Source organism: Arvicola amphibius, chromosome 1 (genome assembly GCF_903992535.2).
Source record: "Arvicola amphibius chromosome 1, mArvAmp1.2, whole genome shotgun sequence".
NCBI classification, from domain to species: Eukaryota; Metazoa; Chordata; class Mammalia; order Rodentia; family Cricetidae; genus Arvicola; species Arvicola amphibius.
Window position 1 is genome coordinate 127,704,092 of NC_052047.1, and position 14,838 is coordinate 127,718,929.

Sequence of the window (14,838 nt, forward strand, 5' to 3'; positions counted from 1 at the left end):
GAGAAACCTTGTGGCTTCAAACTCAGAGATCTGCCTGCCTCTGCCTCCCAAGTGCTGGGATTAAAGGCGTGCACCACCATCGCCTGGCTGAAACTCAAGATTTTTAACTATTGCCAAAAACAAGTTAAATGTCTTTCTAGAGGACTTGAAGGGACCAGATCCATCCAGGCATGGCTAGGAGCTGCCCTGTGGAGGGGCAGGCCTGGGCCCTGCTGAAGAAGGCTATGCTGGCCTTTCCCAGGGCCAATGCTTACTTCCCTCTCTGGGAACCACCAACTTGGGCAACCACACTTGGCTGGGCCACAGCTGGAAAGTAGGGGAATCCCTTGGGGAACAACGCTCATTAGGTAAACACACAAAACTAATGCATTTGATCTCACTTTAATTAAAAAATAAATAAATACATGCCAGGGGCTTGTATCTAATGAGAAAAGAACAAAACAAAAGCAAAACCTAGAGGCCTTGCTTCTGGCAGGAGGGGTCTCCACGAAAAGTCAGAGACCCGGATGTGGTCCAGCCCCAGTTGGGAGGTCCTACCTAGAGGGGAGAGGACTCTGCTAGGCATCCCTGTGGCAGGTCTCCACAAAGCCCTCCTCTGAGTGGTGTGTGGGTGTCAGAAGACTGAGGGCTTGGCCATCAGCTCTGCTTCCAAACAACATCCACCTTTGCAGATACTGCTGATGCTGGAGCCTGAATTCAGAGCAGGACATGGGCCTGCAGGAAGGCTGGGCATCTGGGAGCAAGAGCAGCAGAGTGGAGGGGACTGAAGTTACCTGGCAGTTGCTACACATAGGCTAGGCCTGGCTGAGCTGTGGTAACATGTGTTAGGGATAGGGCTGGTGGGACAGTCCAGGGTGAGCTATAAAGCCTGGGGGCAGCATCTATAAGTGGATCCACTTATTCCAGTTGACATCATGGGGGAAGACACGGCCCAGGCGGATGGTACAGTCCAGCGTAGGCTCATAGAAGGTGACAGTGCTCTCATGGCAGGAGAGGGCTTCATCCTCGCTGGCCTGGCCCAGGCCCTCCACCTCAGGCTTGGAGAAGAGTGAGACAGCTGCTGGCTTCCTCAGCAGGCGCTTCTGGACACAGCCGAGGGACTCTAGGCCCTGCAGATAAAGACATGTGCGGTTACAATAGTGCCGACCCGCTTGCCTGGGGGCCTGGCCTTGCTCCACTTATGAAATGCACATAACTATCCCCAAGTAGAAGATGGCCAAACATGGCCTCAAGGGGAAGCAGGACTTAGCAGGAAGGCAAGACAGGCAGGAGGAGGGATGGCAGGTATGGGTGTCACAGTGACAAGCACCTCTGGAGGACAGTCAGGTACTCTTCAGTCACCAAAGGCTGCAGTGGCTTCCCACCACCTGGCCCCACATGAAACTCTGCCTGGGATGACTGCTAGGAAGTTCAGGGACTGTCACACTAAATGTCAAGTTCCTAGTTTGCTAGGAAGCTGGGCCCAGGGTGCCGTGGGAATGGGAGGTCAGGCTGGACAGCAGCTGCTGTGGGAACAGCCATTGCACGGTCCTCAGCGTTCCATGCTACCTGACTTGTTTACCTCGGGCTCCCGAGAATCTGTGAGCATGTGACCCCAAGTGTGAGTCTGGAGGACAATGGCAGGGCAGGGTGAGACAGACCAAGTGCAAATGTTTCCAAGGGAGAGGGAGCTTGCTTCAGGGGTAGGCTGCAGAGGGCCAAGGGAGAAGGGGATCAAAAGCCAGGCAGGGCCTCAGCGACAGTAGCAGACCCCTCTGCTGATGGAAGGCACTGAAGGTAAGCTGAGGTGGTGACACCTGAGGTGCCGTCTCCCATGGACCCACCCTGCCCTGTGTGCCCCCCACCCCAGCTGGGCTCAGACGCCAAGCCCTACCCGGAGCAGCTCAAGCACGGCAACAGGCTGCAGGACCCCCTGGTAGTACTGCAGCAGGCAGCTCTCGGGAACACCAGGCCTGGACATGATGTGGTACAGCACAGCCTCCATCATTCCTTTGCACACTGGCATATTCAGGCGCCCATCCACGCCACGCCATGGGCGGCCAATGAAACACACTCTTTCACAGCCGCTGCAAGATGAACATTTGATGTCAGAGAGGGAGGAGACATGCTGGTCACAAACAGGCTACTTTGGCTCAGGGAGGCCCAGGACTTGGCTACTATCTAGGCAACTGCTCTTCAGTCTGTTTGCTTATCTCTGGCTGAGGTCAACCGTAGCCTAGACCAGAGGCTCCCCATGCTGGCTCCCTCACAGATTTCCCTGTACAGCAGCTCTTGCCGTGGTAGCTCTAGTGGTCATGGCTGAACCTTGGAGGGGCAGACTCAGAGTACAAAGCCTTGGTGGGCTAAGGCCACATGATACACATGGAGGAAGGAACTTCTGGAGGGCCTCTCTGGGCCCTGACCAGGGATAGCCACTGAAGGTGCCTCTTCAAGGCAGAAGAGTGCAACCCTTGGAAAGCCATCTCTTAGCTACAGGACAGAGGGGCTGCCCTGGGCAGGAAGCTCTGAGTTCTGGTTAATGTGGTCACAGGCTGATGGGGAAGGCCCTCTCCTCATCTAAGATGGGTGTGAGGGTACAGTGGGCTATGGGATGAGGCCCAGGAGAGGACTGCTCAAAGCCCTTGCCTGGGAACCTCTGTTCAGGGCAAATTACCCAGGCTTGCGCCCTATGAAGAAGCCTCATACAGTGACTGACATGGAGTCACACTTTCTCCATGCTCTGCCCCTCCCTGCCAAAGACCCCCATTACCTTTCCCATGCTGCCTGGGCCATGTTGCTCTCTGTAAGTCCTGTAAGAGAGGAAAATGTGGCAGGCTCTTAGAAGGCAGAGTGGGAGGTCATGTCCCTTGTCCCTAATTCAACAGACACCAAAGTGAATAAGCAGTGACCAGAAAGATAAGTCTTCTGCCCATTGGACGGTACTCCAGTGGCCGAGGCCAGTGCACCAGAGGCATAGCCAGTAGATGGCAAGTGCAGAGCTGATCCTGGCCCAAGGGACCCTGGCACGGGGAAGTCGGCAAGCCCCTCATTTCCCAGCCAAGAGCCTTGGTCACAGGGCAGAGTGAGTGTGTAAAGCTGTCAGAAACAGCTCAGAGAGCAGCAGATCTCACAGGGAAGTGCCCTGCCACTGGCCAAGGCTCAGCGGCTTCTAGGAATAAGGGTGCTCTGTCCAGAGAACCTCTCCCTGGTCACCACTGCAAGCCTGGGGCTCCCCACCTGCTAGGTTGTCCAGGCGGGGCCCTGTAGGCAGAGCCACTGAGGGCAGGGCAGGTTCCCAGTCTGAGACAGGGCTGGAGCAGTCAAGTGATGGACAGAACATAGGGACAAGTGTTAGGGTTAGTACCTCGGGGGTCTTCAGAGCCTTCTGGAAGCGGGAACTCACAGCCCAGCTGTTCTAGGCCTGAGACACCAACACTCTCTTGGTTCTCTTGCCTGGGGATCACTGCACCTGCATCTTCAGGAGCTGCCAACAGAGCTAAGGCTTGGGCCTCTTCTCCCCCAGGTCTAGGGCTGGCAGCCACTCGGACATCCTGGAGTGAGGGCCTCTTGGCAGGGAGCCCTATGGCCTCCTCGGCATCAGCCTCATGGCTCTGAACAGAACTGTGGGCACGCTTTCTGGTGCCATGGGAGCTGTCTGAAGGTACTGCTGTCCCCTCAGAGGTGTGATCTTCGCCGGTAGATCCCTCAGGGAGTCTGGCTTGGGAATCATCCCCTGAGGCCTTGGTGTCCCCTTCTGTGTCTCTCAGACGCATTGAATGCAGGAGCCAGGGATGGGCAGAGGCCATGGCCACCAAGCGCACAGTGTTGCCTCCAACTTCCATCACTTGTTGCTGTTCCAAGAGGTCCTGGAGAAAGAGACCAAGGTCTGTCTGGGAAGAGGGCATGGCTTTCACTAGGTGGGTGATGTATGGATGGGGCTGCCAGCTATCGTCAAGTTTTCTCAGCAAGGTAAGCCCAGCTCTAAAGAAACAAGCCTGGCATCCTGCCCTGGAGCTGTAAGCTGCATGGACCTTTGTGGGCTCTCTCTGTCTCTACTGTGTTACTCATGACATGGCCTGATGCCTGAAACCACAGAAGCGCTGCACCTCTGACTCTCCTGCCTTGTGCGTCCTTCTGTGGTCCTGACAGTCCAGCTCTACAAAGGCGGCCACTGCTTCAATACAATGACAAGACTCTCCTTGTGCTGAGGTCACACCCGCCCCTACTGTCAACATCTGTGCAGGAAGTGCCCCAGGAATCACTACCACTCCTTTTTCCTATAAACTCCTCAAGCTCATTGACAGCCAGAGTCCAGGCCTTGCACCTTGGCTGTCTGACCCTGGCAGGGTGCTGAGGCCAGTAGAAAGTGCCTGGCTTGCAAACCTTTTCTTGGTCAGCAGGCTCTTTCTCCACATCTGAGAACATCTGAGGTCTCTCAGTTAGTTTCCAGGATTATAATAAGTATGGGTAAGAATACTTTAAGCCACGCAAATGGTATTCCCTAGGAGGGACAGCTGCTTCAGGGCTCAGTCAGGGCTGTAATGGAGTTTAGGGGACATGTTCTGACTTTTCAACTAAAGGGAAGGAAACCCCACCACTACGAGCACACACCACTTCTGCTCTGCAACTGTCTGCCCCTGAGCTGAGCCTACCTGGACATAGTCGGAGAACGTTCTGGTACGCTCGCCTACTATCTTCTCCAAGGCAGAGAACTGTCTGCTTAGTTTCTCCCTGTCAACCCCGAAGCAGTCGGCAGCTGCCACAGCTTGCAGGATCTCCAGGGAAGCAGCTACATCCTCAGGGCTGTAGCCAGACTGGGCCATCTGGTGGGCAAACTCTTCTGGAGAGCAGGTGTGCAGCTGTGGATCCACCAGGCTGGTGAAGGAGGCAGGGAGGCAGGAAGGCCCTGCCTGGAGCTCTTCCAGCGGTGTGGCTGTGAACCCTGAGACAGTGATGAAGAGTTAAAATCGCAAACAGAAGCCCTTCTTGGAATCAACACATGGTTACTGAGGCAAGACCTGCTCTAGCACCAGTTCACTGCTCCCCAAGAAGTCATGGGGTCACCTTCAGGGGACATACTGGGCCCTAGCAGTCAGACTCTTGGTACGTGACTATGGGTGGGCGGCAGTCCCACTGCAGGTGCACTGACCACCTCTGAACCTGAGTGGCCCTGGCCACCTCCATGCAGTTAGGCTTTCACTCTACCCAGGAAAGCTTGCTTGCTTCCTTCTTTCGGTCTCTCCCTCCCTCCCTCCCCTTCCTTTCCTTCTCCCCCCACACTTCCTTTCCCCCCCCCCCCCCCCCCCCTCTCTCTCTCTCTCTCTCTCTCTCTCTCTCTCTCTCTCTCTCTCTCTCTCTCTCTCTCTTATGTATACAGCAAAGATGGCACCAAATCTCATTAGAGATGGTGTGGGCCACCATGTGGGTGCTGGGAATTGAACTCAAGACCTCTGGAAGAGCAGCCAGTGCTCGTAACCTCTGAACCACCTCTGCAGGCTCCCAGGAGAGTTTCTTTTTTCTTGGTTTTTCAAGACAGGGTTTCTCTGTAGCTTTGGAGCCTGTCCTGGAACTAGCTCTTATAGGCTAGGCTGGCCTCGAACTCACAGGGATCCTCCTGCCTCTGCCTCTGCCTCCTCAGTGCTGGGATTAAAGGCGTGCGCCACCACTCCCACCTCCAGGAGAATTTTTTCTAGCTGAGACAACAACCTATAGGTTGGCACTGCATTTTTGCCTGCTTCAAACTTCAGACAAAACAGAGTTCTGACTGGATAAAAAGAGACAGCAACAGCAAACACAATCCACCTTGACCACACAAAGGTCAGCTGACAGCAAGGGCAGGGCCTGTCCACTCCCATTCTGTGCCACACAGACAGAAGTGTAAGCTGTCTAGCACTCCCTGAATGATGAGCTCCCTAGAGCTCCTCTGCCATGAAGGAGGTGGGTGGTGGCAATGGAGCTGATGTCCCATCTTTCACAGCAAAGAGATAACATGATTCAACAGTGTCATCATAAACTATGGGACTCAAGGTTCTGGAGGTGTCACATAGGCGATCAGAGTCATAAAGCCCAATGAGGTGACAGCTATTGACAGCAACACTACTTTTCATGTCTCCAGGGCTGGGTGCCTGGCCAGCAGCCTCAGAGTTGCCCATACCTGCGGCAAGACACTCACCGGTGGGTCCAAGCTGGGTGGGTGCAGGGGTGCTGCGTAGCCGGAACTTCACCTGACAGGAATTGACCACAATGCTGTCATTGGGGTTCAGGTTGCGCGTACTGACCACTCCAGGCATTGTGTAGTAACCCCTCATCAGCAGGTACTTGGTGTGTGAGGCCTGATGGGCCTTTACTTCCACACCCTGGCGCTTAGCCCCTGAGCCTTCATCCAGGTCTTCCTCCTCCTCATCATCATCCAAGCCTCCATCTTTCCCCAAGCTGCAGAAGAGAAGACAACTAGGTGGCTGGACTTGGACTAAGTCCACCTGCCACATAGCCATCTTTGCTTTCACTGAGTGGTCATAGTTAGCTGTCACAGACACCACTCACTCCAGGTGCCCCTGATCCCACATCATTTGTCTCTACTTGAGACAAATTTTTCTGTCACCACCCAAAGCCTCTACTTCCCCATGAAGTCCTAGCTCAACTCTGCCACAGTAAGGTACCAACAGGTAACACTGGGCACTGCCCTGCCAATCCTAGTCACAAGCATGACAGGTGCTGGCCCAGCAAGATCCTGGAATATCAGACCCCTCTGCAAAGGTTCTGCACACCCACTAGATGTAAGTCAGCATGTGTGCTGAATGGAAAAGGTCAGTAAAGTGTCTGCCGTGCAAGCATGGGGACCTGAGCATCCACATAAAAGCTGGGGTGGTAGCATGACTGTAATCCAAGTGCTGGGGAGGCAGATCCCTAAAGCTCACTGCTCAGCCAGTCTAATTGAATTGATGGGAATTTTGAGACTGTGTTTAAAAATGAGAAGAGTGGGAAAGGCACTCAATTCGACCTCTGGCTTCTGTACCTGCATTCACATGTGCACACTCCCAAGAGAACACGTACATATACAACGTGCACACTCCCACGAGAACATGTACACATATAATGTGCACACTCCCATAAGAACATGCACATAAGCCGGGCGGTGGTGGCGCACGCCTTTAATCCCAGCACTCGGGAGGCAGAGGCAGGCGGATCTCTGTGAGTTCGAGACCAGCCTGGTCTACAAGAGCTAGTTCCAGGACAGGCTCCAAAGCCACAGAGAAACCCTGTCTCGAAAAAACCAAAAAAAAAAAAAAAAAAAAAAGAACATGCACATAGAATACACGCTCAGACCAAATAACCCTGCTAGTACCAAAACAATGAGAATAAATGATCACTCCTAATGAACATCCCAAGAATCGCATGTCCCCAAACTGTGACCAGAGTCACATGCATGGTTCTGTTCTGGGCTCTGACCTCTTCATGACCTCGCTCTCCACCATGGAGCTGTCCACTACCACTATCTGCTCCGGGATTCTGACATCAACAGAGAGGAGGCCCAGGGAGAAGAGGGCCAGGGCTGTCACACAGTGACCTCCAGGGCTATCCAAAGAAAATGCCACCAGGTCACTTGGAGGGTCACTGCTATCCAGGTCCTTGAAGGAAAAATGATCGGGCTGGTCCAGCATGTTGGCGGCCCGGAGTCTGTCGTAGAACTGGAAGGACTCGGTACAGATGGTGGTGGGAAATCGCCACGTGAAAAGCCTGCAGGCAAGGCAGAAAGGAAAGGCCACTGAAGAGTGCTGTTAAAGCCTGTGCTGGGCCACCTGTGGAAGTTACAACACTCACAACAGTCTTGCACCCCTGTGCCCGGAAGCACTATTACCCACTGTGACGGGAGACAGCGCTGCAGCCCAGTGCCAATGTAGTCTAGGCATTTCATCCCCACCCACCTTGTTCATCCCAGGTGGGGCCAGTTCATCTAAGCCAAAGACCCTGCAATACTTCTTGCCAACAGCTGCTGACCCAAGGAGGAGGAACCTCCTTTTCTGACAGTGGACAGGACACACATGTGTCCAATCTCACTGTCTGCAGATGTAAGCAGAGGCCAGCTCTCCCACAAAAGCCCACAAAAGCCCAGGGAACAGGGACCCACTTGCCGACCACACCCATGCCTTCTGTTGCTTTACCCTCCCCAGAAGCAAAGGAGCCCAGTTCATCAGGGCGAGGAGCTGGGAAGGAAGAAGCCAAAAGGACTAGTGGTGGAGCCATCTAATGTCCAAATGTGGCTCTGCTGTCTTGAGGCTGGCATGGCATGCCTGAATGAGGGCTTCCCCACCTGCAATGAGAGGCTAGTGGTGCAGCGGTTCTGAGGGCACCCCGCCCAGCCCTGAAGGGCGCAGGTGATTCAAAAGGCCCTGAGTTGAATGGGGGTGAGATAAGGGTAGCCCACTAGGCAGGTGCTTTGCTACCTGGGTTGCTTACAAAACTTGAAACTAACTTTCCTTCACTTGTTTCACGGCAGCCCCCCTGCATGGCAGACAGGCAGAAAGAGAACCCGTTCCTGGACCAAGCTCTCTGCTCCTGAGGACACTCACTTGTAGTATGACTGGGAAAGCTGGTAGGACATGGGCACGAAGGGCACAGCACGGTTCTTCTTGGGACCCTGGGAATGGCTGACACGGCGCCGGTTGACCAGGCTCCTCTTTTGGCACTCCATGAAGGCCCGCACCAGTACAGGTTCCCGGAACTCCCGGTAGAGACGGAAGATCTGTAATAGCACATGGCAGGGTGAGGTGCTTGGCTAGAAGGGGAGCGAACCATGGCAGCATAGACACTGCAAGGGGCCACTCAGCAGAAGGCTGGCTCAGCTGACCAGCCTGGATGTCCCAAGAGGCTCTAAGGCTCTTGGACAATACTGACTCTGGGATTTCCTAGTGACAGCACACACCAAGTGACACTCCAAAGCTTGCTGTGAGGCCTAAGTGAAACCAAGAGAGGAAAGTGACCTCACTGCTGATGGGCCAGGAGTCATTGGGGAGTAGGTCACAAGGAGTGGTCTCCTAGAAGAAGCCATCTGAGGTCACACACCCTGATTTTTCTAGGCAGTCTGTCTGGCAGGGTCTGCATGTGCAAACTTAGACCCCAGTGGGGAAACTGCATGGGGCAGAGAGCATGAGGTTGCAATGTTTTTCACCCTTCCTTCCTACAGAACCGGAGTAGAAGCTGCGGCCAGTACTGGGGCTTGGCTGTCTATGATTTCTGCTCTTGAGAACTTGCTGGGTATATCTTCAAGACACCTGCTGCAGTGTGCTGAACCACACTGACCAAGCCTGTGGGATTCATCTGAGAGCCTAGACTGACACAGGAAAGTATCTTTGTAGCCTTGTCTGGCATGCTTGCAGTATCTACCCATTCCTTCTGTCTTCTGAGAATAGGTTGCTGGGGAGTCTAAGAGGTATCGCAGGAACCTCTGTCATCACTGATGGCCCAAGTCCTCAGTGCTAGCTCCTGGGAGCCACAGAAGCACCTTGCCTGCTCTGGGGAGTGGGTGGTCAGGTGGTCTTTCTAAGTGTTTGGGGTACAAAGCCAGTCTTAGACACCTTCCATCTGAGCCTAGAAGTCCCTGGAGGTAGACGCAGAAGTGGAAGAGCAGCTGGGGCTGAGGAGGCAAACCGGATGCTGAAGGCTCCTAGGCCTGGACTCCCTGCTGAGCGTGAGCGGGATCTCTGCTTTCTTTTTAAACAAGCATGAGCCCACAAAGAATTGCTAGGGCTGTGGCTGAGGACTTGGGATTTCTGCCTCACTGTATACTCTTGCTGTAGTTTAGGCTTACAGAGGGCTTCATGTCCTCCAGCTGTGTCCTGAATGCCCATGTGGCCAAGGGACAGGTGATACCAATAGCCAGGTTCTCACTTAGAACTGTGCAAAAGGCCAAAGTCAGTGCTGCCAGGAAACAAGTGTTTGCTGGCACTGTCAAATATGGGGTCCTAAGATTCCTGTGGGAAGCAACTGTACCAGGCGACTTAAAGCTGGAGAGACCTAATGGCACCCAGGAAGGCATGTCTACTGCTGTTCAGTGTCCAGGGCCAGGCAGAGCCGAGGCAAGGTATTAAAAGCACCTTCCCCCATCAGGCACAGCGGTGCGTCCCTTTAACCCTTGCACTTGAGGGCAGACCTGTGAATTCAAGGCTAATCTGCCTACACAGCGAGTTCTGGGCTGGACAGGGCTACATAGGGAGATCATCTCGGAAAATGGGCCAGAGAGATGACTCATAGGTTCAGAGCATTGGCTACTTTTCCAGAGGACCCAGGTTCAATTCCCTGCACCCAAATGCAGCTAATAACTATCTGCAAACCCAATTCCAGGGAACCAGACTCACTCTTGCAGCGTTTGTGGGCAATGCATTCCATGTGATTCACAGACAGACATGCTGGCAAAACACCCATACACAAAAATAAAAATAAGTAAATCTTAAAAAATAAACAAGAAACAACAACAACAAAAAAAATAAAACTAAACATCTTCCCTCAGCAGCCCTCCCTTTTCCAGTCCTATGGCACAGGCCTTATGAGGTGACGTCTGCAGCCCCAGCAGGACATGCACCAGCAGAGTGGGGCTGTGACGGCTAGTGCCATCAACTTTACAGAATCTAGACTCTCCTGCTACACTACACCCCCGGGCATGCCCATGAGGAATCATATTGATTACACTGAGGTAGAAAGACTGCCCACTATGGGTGGCACCATTCCATGGCTGCGATCCATGGTGAAAAGGACCTGAGCGGCAAACTCAGCAAGCACTCATCCCTATGGCTTCTGACCACAGATGCAATGTGCCTCAACCTCTTGCTTCCTTGACTTCTCTTAGGTTGCTTATTAGAATACTTTATCATAGCAGTAGGAAAGACTAGACAGTGGCCCAGGGCATCTGAGTCAGAACCAAGGACAGGAATGTCCAGGTTACTGCAGCCACACCCCTCAGTAGCCTGGGATTGGCATGCCGAGTGAATGCAGCATGCAAGAAGCCTTAGGTTTGATTACAGCAGCAATAAACACACAAGTCAGAGCTCTAACAAGAATTAAAGGCACTCAAGGCCCCCGAGACCCCACAGCTAAGAAGAGCAGAGTAAGCTCCGGTTCCCTACGGTCTAAGGCCCTGCTGTGCTGAGGAGGCCAGCACCCACCTGGAAGGACTGGCAGGAGTTGGACTGGCTGTTAGAGAGGGACAGTGTGCTCTGGATCAGGTTCTGTAGCACCAGGAAGTGGATGTCCTCCACACTGAAACACAGCAAGTACCGAGGCTGCAGGAGGCTGCCGGCCCACAGCAGCACCCCTGAGAGGGTGAGTGCACACACGAGAAATACTTAGTTAAAGACATTTCAGTCCCACAAAAGCGCTCTGAGTGCTGAAGCAGTCACACAACTAAAGTAAATGGCAGTTCCTAGGACATACTAATTGTTCAAGTCTCAACAAAAACATTGTTCCCGGTTAGATGTCTGTCTATAATCCCAGAACTGCGAAGCTGCGATGGGAAAGCTGGCCCACAGAGCAACTTTCAGACCAGGGTGAGAAACAGAGTAAGATATTGTCTCAACAAAGCAAGTGCTTTCCCTTGGTGGGAAAGAGGCAGTCTAGTGTGTAACCAGCTTCTAAACCAGCAGGTAAAAGTCAGCTTTTTCTTTCCCTGACTCTAAATGAGAAAAGGGATCATTGTGTACTATTTTACAGAGCTAAAATCCAGATAAATATTGCCTTACAAGACATTTTCTGTTGGGTTGAGCTCACTTAAAGACCAGGCAAATGACACTTGAGGATAGGGCTTGGCCAACTTCCTCTGTAAAAGCCAGACTCCATGGGCTCTATTAAAACCACTCAGTACAGAAAGGAAACAGTACAGATAGCACATCAAATGAACATGGCTTGTGTTCTAAAAAAAAACCAGTTATTCACAAAAGCAGGTAGCAGGCTGGATTTGGCCCTAGATTCCCCATGGAGGCTAGAGCTGAGAAACGGAGCTTACCTGTTAAGTTCATCCTCCTTCCTGACACAGTCCTTTTCATCTCCAATTGCCAACACTCGGTATCTGCAAAGGAGGCACAAGAGCATGTTGCTGCGACAGGGCGGCCCGCACAGAGCTGGCACTTGCTTATGGTGGTCATTCACTGCTGAAGGGCTGAACACGCCGAACTCAGAACACACAGAAACCACACCAGGTTTCACCCTTCAAACAAGCTCACTCTTATGACCCGAGGACCGGGAAAGCATGGGAACACATGGATAGGCAGGGACAAGAGGTGCAAAACTGTGGGCTCACTGTGAGCAGAAGACAATCAAAGAGAGGAACTTGGTAAAGTACCCAAAGAAATGGTGTGTGTGTGTGTGTGTGTGTGTGTGTGTGTGTGTGTGTATGTGCGCGCACTGTGCATATGCTTATTTATAGACTGCAAGTGCACATGTGTGTGCAAGTGTATGTGTATGGATGTCAGAGGTTGGCCTTGTGTATCTTCTTCAATTACTCTCTGCATTATTTATTGAGGAAGTGTCTCTCATAGGAGCCTGCAGCTTGCTGATCAGCAAGTCTAGCTAGTCACGCTGCTCAGGGATCCTGTCTCTGCTTCCTGTGCTGTGATTATAGAAAGGCTGCCATGATCACCTGGCATTTTTGTAGGTGCTGGAGGTCTGTCTGATCTCATGGGAACCAAACAGGAAGGTGCTATGAGTCTGAAGGCAGGAAGAAGAGGAGGCAGAGGGAAGAAACTAATTGAAGGTTATGGTGAAGGTGTAAGGAATGAGTTTTAATGATTTATTGTACTTACAAATCATAACTAATAACATACCACATATATTATTATGCACCTTATAAATATATACCATTATCATCTGTCAATAGGGAAGTAAATTGGACACGATGATACACACCTGTAATAAGGTATCTGGGAGGATGAGGTTAGAGAACATGAACTCAAGACCAGCCTGGCTACATATAAGACCCTGCCTCAAAAAAACAACCAACAACAAATTGAGGGTTTGCTCTGGGGTACAGCATTTGCCTGATATGTATACGATCCGGAGTTTAATCTCCAGCACTATGGAAATAAGAATAAATAAATCTTATAAATAAGTGACAATCTTGAAGGCAGAAGAACAGAACATTTCCTGTCTTTTCTGTGAGCTTTATGCAATATCACGTTATATGACATTCAAGTCAACATAAATTCATGAAACTAACTGTTAAAACCCCAGGTTTTGGGCTGGAGAAATGGCTCTGTGGTTAAGAGCACTGACTGTTCTTCCAGAGGACCCGGGTTCAATTCCCAGCACCCACATGGCAGCTCACAACTGTCTGAAGATCCAGTTGCAGGGGATCTGCCATCTTCACACTAATGCACATAAAATAAAGTTAAATAAACCATAAAAATATTTAAAAACAAAACAAAATAAAACAAAAACCCTAGGTTTCACCAAGCCTTTCCTTTGCCTTTTAGAAAACTGAAGTAAAACCTCAATTCTGCAATGGTAAATTTCTTGACAGAAAAAGTGCCTTTTCAGAAAATCCCCCTTTCATCATATGGGCAGGCATGGAAGTCTCTCCTGTCTTGCCTGGTCCACAGAACACTCCTGGCCAAAGTCAATGTTATCGGCCACATCTGCAACTCCCTTTTCCTCTAAATGTTTAGAGCTTGACTTTTACATCCTTAACTGTCTTCATTTAGGATTACAAGCGGCCTTTTGTTTGAATGCACATGTGTGAGAAGATGAACAAGCATGGGCACAGACACTGAGACCCCATCAAGAGTGAGTATAAATCACACATCCATGCGGGAAATGTAGAGAGTGCTTTACGGCCAAATGAAAACAAAACCCAGAAAACAGCTACAGTTGGGTGTGGTGACACATGCCCATAACCCTAAGGATCAAGAGGCTGAGGCAGGAGGAATGCCCAGGCTTAGAGACTAGTCTGGGCTACACAGATCTGTCTCACAATACATGAAAAAAGGGCAACTGCCATAGAGGTCTGAAAGTGGACACCATATTCATTGCTGGATGAACCTTAGATTGTGGTTCCAAACGAAACACAGAGTGAAGGGTGTCTCTACAGGAAGGAGGAGTGTGTCCCCATGAGGACAGAGAAGAGGGATCCACATCTGGATGTGACTGTGGAAACAGGCCTGGTTCACGTCCCTTCAGATTGTCCAACCCCCCCCCCACCCCCAACTACTCTCAAACTAGTACGTTCTTCCATACAAGTGTGAGTCAAAAGTGTAAGCTCTATTATGAGAGCCCTGGTCCTGCTCAGAGTTTAAGCTTTGTGACCCTGGCCTGGGGATAGTGGCCACTGCCTCCCTGGGACTGAAGCTGTGCAGGATGGATGCAGTTGTTCTGACACCTGGTTGTGGCCCTAAGGCAGAGAGCACTGAGTGGACCTGGAGCCACCACCTCTTCCTTTGTTCCATCTCATAGTCTCCTAATAGTAAAAAAAAGCAAACTCAGCAAGAAGCATACACAACACAGAGTCTGGATTAGTTAGGTGGACAGCAGGGACTCAGTGGAAAAAAATGTCAAGTTATCTGACATCAGGTGGTCCTTGGAGGGGCAATGCAAGGCCAAGTATAGCCAGGCAGGCACTGTTCAACTGGCTAATCTCTGCTACACACCTGTACAGTGCAAGGCTCTGCCCACTCAGGACAAGGCACCTACTTGGCAAAGAGCTCCTGCAGTGTGTCGGGGATCTCAAGATTAGGGTTCCTCAGGCCAGAGCTGAACTTTTCTTTCAGCTTCTCCACAAATTCTTTAAACTCCTTGGCACAAACCTGTAACACAAGAGCTTAGACGCCACACCTACCCACGGGAGGGAAGTTGTACAAACACCAAGGGCATTGTGAG

The 14,838-nt window shown here is 51.6% G+C and overlaps 1 protein-coding gene across 2 annotated transcripts in view; it reads right to left on the bottom strand.

The window, feature by feature from the left end:
• Positions 1 to 365: 365 nt before the first annotated feature.
• Gtf3c1 (general transcription factor IIIC subunit 1) overlaps positions 366 to 14,838 on the bottom strand; it is a 69,080-nt gene continuing 54,607 nt past the window's right edge. For both annotated transcript variants that reach the window (XM_038321542.2, XM_038321532.2), the window contains exons 27-37: positions 14,653 to 14,765; positions 11,975 to 12,037; positions 11,139 to 11,232; positions 8,550 to 8,722; positions 7,429 to 7,716; positions 6,152 to 6,411; positions 4,632 to 4,921; positions 3,344 to 3,845; positions 2,750 to 2,789; positions 1,874 to 2,066; positions 366 to 1,109 (exon numbers count right to left, since the gene is read on the bottom strand). In XM_038321542.2, coding sequence (XP_038177470.1) covers positions 882 to 1,109; positions 1,874 to 2,066; positions 2,750 to 2,789; positions 3,344 to 3,845; positions 4,632 to 4,921; positions 6,152 to 6,411; positions 7,429 to 7,716; positions 8,550 to 8,722; positions 11,139 to 11,232; positions 11,975 to 12,037; positions 14,653 to 14,765 — 2,244 coding nt within the window. In that variant the 3' untranslated portion in view covers positions 366 to 881. The remainder of the gene's footprint in view (positions 1,110 to 1,873; positions 2,067 to 2,749; positions 2,790 to 3,343; positions 3,846 to 4,631; positions 4,922 to 6,151; positions 6,412 to 7,428; positions 7,717 to 8,549; positions 8,723 to 11,138; positions 11,233 to 11,974; positions 12,038 to 14,652; positions 14,766 to 14,838) is intronic.